The sequence below is a fragment of the Protopterus annectens genome, chromosome 16.part0, assembly GCF_019279795.1.
Source record: "Protopterus annectens isolate FY-2018-M chromosome 16.part0, PAN1.0, whole genome shotgun sequence".
NCBI classification, from domain to species: domain Eukaryota; kingdom Metazoa; phylum Chordata; order Ceratodontiformes; family Protopteridae; genus Protopterus; species Protopterus annectens.
This window is the reverse complement of record NC_056750.1, coordinates 668,554,168-668,565,673: the sequence shown is the minus strand read 5'-3', so window position 1 is coordinate 668,565,673 and position 11,506 is coordinate 668,554,168. Positions and strand designations below refer to the sequence as shown.

The window sequence follows — 11,506 nt, the reverse complement described above, 5'->3', positions numbered from 1 at the left end:
GGGCACGGGAAACCACCTCTTGAGGTACTCAATGTAACAGCCGATCAAATATATACACAGAAGCATACCAGTAAAAATAGAAATTCCTTACACACCTGGATAAATTCTGCAATATTCCACCTCCAACTACCAGATCAAAAACAGTCATCATCTCCCCTTGCTCATGATGGCTTTCCTGTTTTCTAAGTTCCCAAAATGCAGTCAACACAGCTCAGAAAATGATCATTTATTTTTATTTTAGTGACAGTCTCTGACCTTTAACTGACACCAACACTCTGAAATGAATAACATTAGCAAGTCAGAAGGCAACATAAATGAAACAATTCAATTAATGCAAAATATGTAAAACTTGGCATATAAGAAAGAGGAAATGGACTGCTGAAGTCATCCAGTGGCAGGTACTAATATTATCAATAATCTACTTTACGATGAAAACCTCAAATGCTGCACTCTTCAAAACACATGCCCATCACTAGGTGGAAATATTTCATATACATTTATGTGGAGTACAAAATGTATCTAGCCACAATCAAGAAAAGGAAGACTGGACTAAAGAATTATGCCATACAGTACAACTGATAAAATAATGCTGCCCCTGCTCTAGATTGGTAGTAAAGCTTTCATAGGTTGGTACAAGGCTATCAGCCATAGGGCCTATACAAGCCTAGACATAATTCCCTGGCTATTTCTTCCCACACTATGTACTTCCCTGGAACCCTGTCTAGCAGGGTGATTGATGTGATCCCCGGGGTGAATTTCCATTCTCCCATCCAATCGTCAAGGATCCTTTTGAAGAGGGCCAAAAAGGTGCTCTGCTTGACATGTATGGGCAGTCCTATTCCAGAGTCTGGGGAGTCTCTGGGTCAGGAACCTATCCCTCCAGCATGTTTTGTTTATTGTGATGACAAGGTTTAGATCCCTGGAGCGTGTGGCTCTGAGGAATTGGGATTTCTTTAAGTACAGCATGTCCAAGAGCTCTGGGTTTAACATGGCCTTGTATGTTAAGCAGAGATCGCCTCCGAGTACACTATATGCGACAAGAGTATAGTTGGAGTTTTTTAAGGCGGTCAGCATAGGGCATCTGGGCAAATACCCAGAAACTCAAGTAGTAGCTTCACATACATTTTGAGATGAAACGTTTTAGGAAAAAAGCCACAGCAGTAAGTAGCACCCTAGTACGGGGAGGTTTAACGACTCAATTCAAAGTATATTTACATATACATACATATGCTAAGAAATTCTAATCATTTTTGTCTTCAGAGAATCATAGGAAAAACTATAAAAGGGCATGTCAAAACAGAACATTTTAGTGGAGATGGAACTGCAACATGATTCAAACAATGCAATATTCAGACAATTCTGACATGTCACAAACAGTACGATACAGATACAATAATGTGGTATCTTCACAATAGCTCAACATGTACACATTTTTCTGCTACAAAATACAAGACTATTGATAAACAATGTACTCTTGTTTGGGTAATTGCTTCCTACCCCAACTATATAACTCATGTTGGCTGTGTGGTAGACTTACTCGTTATCTCATTTTCTGCATTTGCTGAACACACTGCATAGTCCGCTGATGATAGCACTACTATAAAAATATACAGGGTATTTTCACATGTAGATCTGCCATTGGAGTGACATCTGTCAATTCATAAAGGAAAACTCCACCTTCTCCTACAGTTTAACTCAACTCTTAGGTTGCTTTTCTCCCTACAATAAGATTTCCAATACTGTGTAGGTACCCGAAACAGTACAGTTGTGTATACTTACTATAAATGTAGATGTTAAGAGTGTATTCACTGTTGCAGTCATTACATTTGGGTTATCTGCCTGCAGTTAGCCCTCAGCCAGCCTGAATACCAGAGTCTGGGATTCCTGCATCACATGCTCTCTATTCTTCCATGACGTCAGGTCGTCAGGGGTATAAACATGCAGCCAACGCCATTACATCAGTTTTTCTTCCCCCAGATGTCAGGTGCCCCCACAATGGGAAGCAAATATATGTTATGTTACACCTCCAACAAAAAGCAAATACACCAGAAAGCTCAAATACACCAAACAAAAATAAACTGTAGAGCCAAGAGAAGTCAGGATGCTGGAGGAAGGGTAACCAGGACTGCAAACAGTGAATACACTCTAACATCTACATTTATGGTAAGTGCACACAACTGTACTATGTTCTTCGTGTTTCACTGTTGCAGTCATTACATTTGGGTAGATTCCCAGAGCTAAGGAAGGGAGGAGGAAGTTAGAGAGCATTAGGACCAGCTATTAAGCCCTGCAATACTGCAGTAGCAAAACCAGCCCTGGATTTAGAAAAAAATAGGCATATGGTAATGCTTGGTGAAGGTATGAACAGAGCTCCAGGTAGCAGCTTCTAGGATGTCCCTGGTAGGGACCACCTCTGAGAAAGGCTGTAGAGGTAGATGCAGCCCTGGTGGAATGCGATCTTATCCCTTGTGGGGTAGGTTTTCCATGGTGCTTATAGCAGAAATGAATGCAATGGGGTATCCATTTAGAAATAGTTTGCTTTAATATTGCCTTCCCCTCTGCCCCTGCAGCAAACCCAACTAGCAGCTGTTCACATTTTTTGAGAGGCTTAGTCCTGTCCAAGTAAAATCTAAGTTGTCTGTGCACATCCAATGAGTGCATAATTCGTTCCCCTTTGTTTTGTGGATTAGGGAAAAAGGTAAGCAAATGAATGGACTGACTTAGTGCCACACAAGACACCACCTTGGGCATAAAGGAAGGATTGGTCCTGAGGGAAACCCTGTCTGCATGGAAGATAATGAAGGGCTCCACTTCCATGAGGGCCTGTAATTCAGACACTCTTCTTGCTGAAGTGATGGCTAGAAGGAAGGCTGTTTTCCAAGAAAGGAATTTCAGCTCTGCAGTTGCAACTGGTTCAAATGGAGGGAGAGTGAGCTTCTCAAATACAAATTTAAGGTCCCAGGCTGGAGTAGGGGCTCATCTGGGGGGAGGGGTAACCAGGGGTCTTAAATTTTTAGCCCTGTGAGGAACTGCTTTAACAGGGGTTGAGAGAAGAGTGGTGGTTCAGTATTATAATGTGCTGAAATTGCAGAGGCATGAATTTTAATTGAAGAGGAGGATAGGCCCTTGTGGAGCATTTCTGTTATGTACTTAAGAATATGAGGTAAACAGGGCACCGTAGTGCCCCCATACCCTGGGGCTGGCTCCAGGAACAGTATCTTTTCCACTTTTCAGCATAGGATTTTTTTAGTACTAGGCCTTCCAGAATGACCTCTAGCACCTGCTTACTGAGGGATGCTACTGGAGAGCTCAAGGAATTAGCCAGGCTGCAAGGTTCAGGGTTTGAAGCAGAGGGTACAGAATCTGGCCCGCCTGCTGGGACAGCAGGGAAGGTGTCTGAAGTAGGTGCCATGGATCCAGCAGTATCATGCTGTGCAAGAGGGGGTACCAGTGCTGGTTAGGCCAGTCTGGTGCAATAAGAATTGTCCTTGGTTTGTCCTGTTTGATCTTTAGCAGAACCTTTGAGAGGAGAGGCGGGGGGGGGGGGAGGCATAAACCGAGAGGCTTTCCCAGGTAAAGGACATGGCACTTTCCAGACTTGGACTGTGGAAGTCCTTGTGTAGAATTTGTCCAATTGGTAGTTCTGAGGGGAGGCAAACAGGTCTATCTCTGGAGTCCCCCATTTGTTGCTAAAGAGGTTCAACATTTTTGGTTCCAGTTTCCGTTCGTGTGGGTCCATGAGATTTTTGCTTAGGTCGTCTGCCAGTGAATTTAGCTTGCCTGGCAGAAACTGAGCTTGTAGGTGCACTTGGTAGCTCAAGGCTGTGTTCCACAGAGCCATGGCTAGTCTGCATAGAGGGTACGAGTGGGTTCCCCCCACTTATTTATGTACCACATATAACTGTGGAGTTGCCTGTCTTTACCAATAATTATCCTGGAAGGATGTGGTTCTTGAAGGCTGTTAGGGAATTCTGTACAGCTAACATCTCTCTTTGGTTGATATGCAGGTGCATCGGACTCTGGTTCCATTTGCCCTGAATGCACTGCCCTGCCAAATGAGCCCCCCATGCATAGTCTGATGTGTCTGTAGTCAGGGTGTGGGGTGGCAGGGGGTAGATTGAAAGGGATCCCCTTGTTGAGGTGGCACGCCTCTGCCCACCAAAGGAACTCTGTCTTTATACAAGGAATGACAGGAATCATTGTTTCCAGGTCCTGAGAATGTTGACTCCATAGGCTTTTTAGATAGCATTGTAGTTTCCTCATATGCAGTCTTGCATATGGAATTAGTAGAATGCAAGAGGCCACAAACACCAGGGCTTGCAGAATTTTCCTTGCAGATAGCTGGGTCTTTGTGGCCAGTAGTTTGAAGTAGGCTGTCAAACTTGCTTCTCTGGCGTTAGGTAAGCCATCTGGAAAGTGTGTTCAAACTTGCTCCCAGGAATACAATCTGTTGGCTGGGTACTAGATGAGATTTCTTTTCGTTTATGGTGTACCCCAGAGAGGTTAAAACTTTCTTTACAAATGCCAGATGTTTTAAATATCATGTTCTGGCTTTCTGCCTGAATCAAACTATCATCCAGGTATAGGTATATTTCAATATTTCTCTGCCTGCAAAATGCAATGGCTGGTGCTAGACACTTTGTGAATACCCTGGGTGCAGTAGATAAGCCAAAGGGAAGTGCAGAGAACTGATAGTGCATGGAGCCTGCTCTGAAGCGTAGGTACTTCCTGCAAGATTCCCTTATTGGAATGTGCAGGTAAAGCTTCCTTTATATCTAAGGTTGCCAACCAGGCTTCTTTGCCTAGCACAGGAAGCAGCTGTTGAAGTGTTAGCATTCTGAATTTTGGGATTACCAAAAAGGTGTTTAGAATAGAGTGGCCCAGGAGAGGACACCAGGAGCTGTCTTTTCCGGGTACCAGGAAAATTCTTGAGTAAAAACCTTGTCCCCTTTCTTCTGCTGGGACAAGTTGAACAGCCCTGATACTTAGAAGAGAGAGAACCTGCTGTTGAGCCTCTGCCCACTGATTTGGGGTTAGGTCTGGCCAACCGTTTGGGGTTGGTAAGGTGTGAAGTGGAATCTGTATCCTTGGAAAACTATATTTAAAACCCATTTGTCCTGGGTAATGAGGTCCCAGTTTTTTGCATGCAAGGCAAGCTTTCCTCCTAAGGGAGCAGGCAGTTGAGCAGGGCTTGGAAAGGTTAAGTCATTGCGACATTTTTCCATAGGGGGGTGTCTTACTACTTCCCGCTTTGGAAGTGGGAGCCCCCAATGCTTATGCCTGGGTGTAGCCTGACACTAACCTAGGTGGTCTGATGTTCCTGGGTTTGGACTGAGAAGGCCTGGAAGAGACTGGAAAGGACCAATTCTTAGAAGGCCAATGCCTACTAAATCTGGGAGGCTGTACTTGCAGGAAATCTTTAACAGTTTGCATAAGGACTTCTTCTGTTTTGTTGCCAAACAGGCGGTCTTGGTTTAAGGGAACATACAGTAATTTAGCTTTAACATTATTTAGCAAGTTTTGCTTCTTAAGCCAAGCATGCTTTCTAAGTACAGACCCAAATGATAAAAAACGAACTTCTGTGGATATGACAAACTTGCAAAAACAGAAAACTCCTCCGGCGCAAACCAACAGCAAGAACCAAGGAATGAAACTAATAAATGTGAAGCGCTTTTTGTCGCCCTCTATTGGAGCAACTTCTTCAGACAAAGATTACAAAGTATAAGTCCTTCATTTATAACATAACGTCATTTCCTTAATGGAAACAATTAAAGTAGTACACTTATCAATACTAACTAAACTATTTAAATAACGTTAAAAATATTAAAAATATGTATTAAAGTCCTGTTTAACAGGTATACCAATGCTGCTACAAATCTAAAACAGTGCACCTTTTATATATAAAAATATAGTTAAATGTATATAAGACACAGCATATGTAAATACATGTACATGCATACATAAATATAATTACACGTAAATATATACATGCATACACACACACTCATATAAAAGCCTATTTGACCAGATATACATACCCTCACACATACGTATAAATTGTTTTCTAAAAGTAAATAAGCTAGTGTGTTTACGTATACCATATAAGATTTGATGAACTATAACTACCTAAAATTATGACTATAAAAGGAGTGACAGCTATATTAATCATCGACCTATATTAAAAGTATATTAAAGTTGTGAATATTATTATATTAAAATTAAAACTAACAATTATTGAGAGTCATTAAGAGTTGATAAAAATGTGTTACAAGTAGTAATTATCTAAGTAAACTTTTCAACTTCAATAAACATGAAATATTACATTGCTCATTCAGTCCTGGTTTGAAAAAGGAGTTTGTTCTCCATTGCCAGGACAGTTCACGTTCTTCCAATAAGAGGTTATATGGTCCCCCTCTAATGTCACTTACAACTTGGTCTATGGCTGTAAATTTAAACTTGTGTCCTACATTGGCGATTGTGTGTTTTGCCAGTGCATTTTCCATCTTTGCATTGGCTATCGCATATGTATGTTCGTAAACTCTATCTTTGAAGCGACAGACCCAAATGATAGCAGCCCTGCAAGATGCTTCTAAAGAATCAAAACCACACTGCAAAGTAGGTTTACCAACTTGTTCAGCCATTAAATCCTGTAATTCTTTATATTCAGCACAATCAGGAATCAACATAATTTTCTGTTTAAGCAGTCCCATAATATGCTGCTGATACTTTAACGTGTGAAACTGGCAATTTAAGGCCCTAATGGCCAAAGTAGCAGAAGTGTATACCTTCTTACCCAATCTGTCCACGGCCCTAGAATCTCTATCAGAGGGTGTAGGGTTTTTGGCAGAAGTAGCATTAATGCTCTTTGGTCCTTGGTCTCTGGATCCACAGTAGGATTCTTGAAGAGGAACTTGAGAGTCGGGTACACTGTAATACTGGACAGGTTTTCTGGGAGCTGGAGGTAAAGTGTCTGGGGCCAGGCTAGATTCCAGGAAGGCATCATCTATAATGTCCAGAACAGGAGGGATAGCTAAAGGCCTGTGTTGAGGGAGGAGTAAGAATTCCCTAAGCCTCTTTTTGGAGTCAGATAATCTTAGATTTCCCAGTGGAAATGCTCCCCAAGAGGGTGCAAGGTTCCATCAAAAGAAAAATATTCAGGATGGGAAGCAGAGTGAATGGAATCCTCTGCATCAGAATCCTCATAGGTAAAGAAGGGCTAATCCTGGTCATCAGAAAAAACAGAAATTTCAGAATCCTGATCAGAAGAATCAAAAGGAAAATCAGTTCTAGGTCTCTTAGACAGGGAAGGCTGGCTTCCCCTAATTAAAGTAATAAGGTCTTCAGCCATTCTAAGGATTTGTTTTTTACGCATATGGGCCTGACCATGCAGTTTGGATGTCAGTTTTCTAGGAGTGAGTCAGGTTTTAGGCCTTGATGAAGAAGATGGTGTCTGTTTAAAAATGCAAACCTATAGGCCTGAATACACCCTCAAAAGCCGGTGCCTGCACAGCGGGTCTGGACCCAACCAAGGTAGAGACATCCGCAGATACCACAGTTGAAGACGCATCTCGCGGCATACTGGACTCTGAATGGGTCTCAGTAGAGGCCTGCAAATCTGAAGTAGCGGGTATCAGAGGCTGCAAAAGCACCAGAGTATTGGCGAACTGGCGACTAGCTTAACAGAAGCATCATCGGCAGTTTTGGACCTATGCAGTCGGTCTTTATCCTTACTTTTTTTGGAATATCGGTAGTCGGATGGCTTACCGAAGCCATTTCTGGATGGTTAAACAAAGTACCAAAATAATGTGCTGCAAAAATAGACAGACGACGAACAGTTCAGGGGTTGAATAAGGCACAAAACTGACAGAGAGGCACGTCGTGGTCTGGGCCTTAGCAAGGAATGCAGTACGAATTCAAATGTTTATGAGGAATTTGCTTTCCACAGGTAAGACAATTGTTAACTTTTACTGACATCGGTTAAGAGCAAGAAAAAGGATCCCCAATGGGGTACTTAGCTTTTTTTCTAAGACTTCAGTTCTGAAACTCAAAAACGAAAATTTCAGGAGTCGGCCGACCGGCACTTGCGAACTGCTTCTGCTTCGGGCACCGCACGACAAGATAGAGTGATGTAATGGCGTCTGCTGCATGTTTTATACCCCTGATGACCTGACATCATGGAAGAAGAGACAGCATCTGACGCAGGAATCCAAGACTCTGGTATTCAAGCCGGTTGAGGGCTATCTGCAGGCAGGTAACACAAATGTAATGACTGCAACAGTGAAACACGAAGAACATCTGCTTGTACTTTAGAAAACTTTCATCTCCTCATTATGGTATCAAAGGAAGGTAAAGGCCACCCACTGTTTTTTGTTGTTTTTAAGCTCAACTTCTCACAGGAATAGGAGGAATTTGTCTACAATTGCATGACATACCAAAGACACAGACAAATGTTTAGTCAGGAGCTCAGGCTGCTGTAAACAAGACAGAGAGGTGTGAAACTGATTTCCACTCGTTACTGCAGAGAAGTTGAGAACTTACCCTGATTCACAGCTGCTTCTAATGTAGCCATGCCTTTCAGAGTGCAGCACATCAATTAAAGCAGTCAGTGGTTCAAAGGCATTTATTACCTCTTGACAAATTTAAGTAAGCACAAACTGTCAGCAGTCAGGAAATCTCGAAAAGGTTTTCTTGTGTAGTCCAACACAAACAGCAGCAATCAAAGAATTCAGCAATAAAATACACTTTAATAGTAAAACTGGAAAACAACCGGATTTAGCGCTTTCATCCCCTGACTGGGGATTTCATCAGAATCAACACTTGTTTCATTTGAAACTGATGTTAAGTGAATTAATGAGTGTTGCTGCATTTATTTGTTGTGTTAAGAGTTTTCAGCACCATTAAAGCACCCTATTCAACCAAAGCCTGAGCATCGGCTTCATCCCAGCCGAATGGAGGACAGCCACTGTCATCCCTCTACACAAAGGTGGAGTGTCTACTGACCCAGGCAATTACAGGTTCATCAGCCTAACTAGCCTTACCTGCGAGGCCATGGAACGCATTGTCATGGACCTCAATAAACAAGGACATTGGCAACCTCCAAACGCTTAACCCCACACAGTTTTGGTTTTGTCAAAGGGAGATCAAGCTGTTACAACTTGGTCAACTTCTTTGAAACAGTCACCAATGTCATGGACGAGGGGAAGACTTTGCACACTGCCTACCTTGACCTAGCCAAAGCCTTCACAAATATTCCCCACTCAGGCATAACAGAAAAATTCTCACAGCTAGGCATCAACCTGTATATCGCCAGATGGGTAACTAAATGGCTCACCGACAGAACCCACTCAGTCAAAATAGGGGAGGCACCTCTAGTAGTAGACTCGTAATAAACAGTGTACCCCAAGGATCGTTCTTGGGCCCTCTACTATTTGGCATACACTTTTTTTGAGGTGCAAGCCAAAACCAGTGGTCTGTGGCTGACCAAGTTAGCGGATGCAAGCTGGGTGCAGTCTTAAATTCCGCTAGTGATGTGAACATCATCCAAGGGGGCCTTACTAAAACTAATGACTGGTGCCAGAAGCATGGCCTCAAACCGAATGCCAAGCAATGTGTCATTATGCCCTTTGGGGAAAATGTAGTCTCCATAAATTATCACATTAAATATGTACTAAGCACACAGTTGTGAGGGACTTGGGCACCCAGGTTGATACCAACCTGACTTCTGACCACCACGTTGTCTCAGTTGTACCAAGGCTTTCTACATGGCCCACCTCATAAGTCAGGGCCCTTCATCCAGGAACAAGGAGGTCATAACATCCCTGTATTCCTCCCTTATCAGACCCATTATAGAGTACAATGCCCCCTTCAGCATGTACCTTGCCAAGCACATGCAGCAGCTGGAGAGACCTCAGAGGTTCCTTATCAGGAAAATTCAGGGTCTCAAAACACCTACCCTATACAGTAGGCTAAAAGCCCTGTCCCTCTACTCAGTTTCATACAGACTGCATAGAGGTGACCTGTGCCTGGCATACAATGCCATCTCAGACTCTGCCTTGATGTAGTTGTTGCATATCCGTAAGTCCAACTCCACCCAAGCAACCCGCACACAAGGCCTCAACCTGGTCTGTGAGACTAACCGATCTTGCTGGCGGAATTGATTTGTCCCCCAAAGACTCCCCCATCTGTGGAATAGACTCCCTCTCCATGTCAAGCAGAGCACCTTACTAGCCCTCTTTAAGAACCACCTGGACAACTGGACAGGAAATACATCCCTGGGATCCCACCTGTGTCCCTGCTGTACAGGGGAAACCGGTGCTGACTGTGGGAACATGGGCAAAATTCTTGGCTAGGCTTATAAGGGCCTCCAGGCCAACAGCCTAATATCGTACTATGAACCTACACTGCAGGAAATAAATCCAACATTTAGAAAAACTGATTAGTTATAATTTTCCTATCTGACTAAAGAACACTGTCCCTGATCTAAACTGAATTATTACAATAGAGCAAAGGCAAACTTACAGTTCTTGGCAAGTTCTTTTGGATATCCACTGCACAGTACAATTGTGAACAGATGAGAACTGAAACTGGCTTTTAATCGACAGCTATATATCAAAAGACTCCCAACTGTCTTCAGCAGGCTCTTTTATAGACTAGCCTGTCAACTGTTCCAGTTCTAACTTTAATTTCATATTCTGAAAAATCAGTCAACAGCTGTTTACTAAAGTTCCTTCCCATCTTTCAGCCACATAGCAACTGTCATCAGTCTGATGACATCATCTGCAAATCACCCGATTCTGAGATAGTCTGCAGTTAAAATCTTTACAATATCATAGCTAGTCATGCTAGCATACAATACACATGTTAATCTGAAATTATGAACAAAAACTTCAGCCAGACATGCTAGCACAGATGACAGAATGTCCAATTCTTTCACATGATCATTATCTAAATATGTGTTAACGATCATCTCATTCTGTCTTGCATTATAAGGTATGTGCACAACAGACATCCCAAAAACACTACTCTAAGACATGGGATGAGAGAAGATTTTTATATGTTCACCTGAAAACCCAGCAGAAGAAAAAGATTTGTACCCTGGCCCAAGATTTTTGACATGTGAAATATGTAAAAATTAATCAGTTGTCTAACTATGTAAATAATGTGAATGCCCTGAAACCTGCAATGGGCTATTTTAGTACCCAGTCACTTTGCAAACACTTACAACGGTTGACAAACCATAATGGAAAAGCAAACTGAAAATGTGATGTGAAGGTTTAGAAAGAATGCTCTGGGACAGGTTTTTCAGGCCCCTACTTTCTCCGGCAGTTAAAAGATTCTTCAATAAAATCCTTTCCCCTCTTAGTTCTTGGAGATGAAGTTCAATAACTCCCTGACACAGCATCTGATCTACCGCAGAAGGGATCAAAGAGGTCTGACTGCCTGTATGAAGAGGAAGCCCTTAAAAGAAAAAAAGTAATTCCCACTGCTGGTTGCAGCCTTTTTGAAT

The 11,506-nt window shown here is 42.5% G+C and overlaps 1 protein-coding gene across 1 annotated transcript in view; it reads right to left on the bottom strand.

Annotated features, from left to right (window-relative positions):
• Window positions 1-11,506, bottom strand: part of NELFB (negative elongation factor complex member B) — a 529,115-nt gene that overhangs the window by 224,431 nt on the left and 293,178 nt on the right. Inside the window, 1 exon segment of the mRNA XM_044058168.1 lies at window positions 4,803-4,837. Coding sequence (XP_043914103.1) covers window positions 4,803-4,837 — 35 coding nt within the window.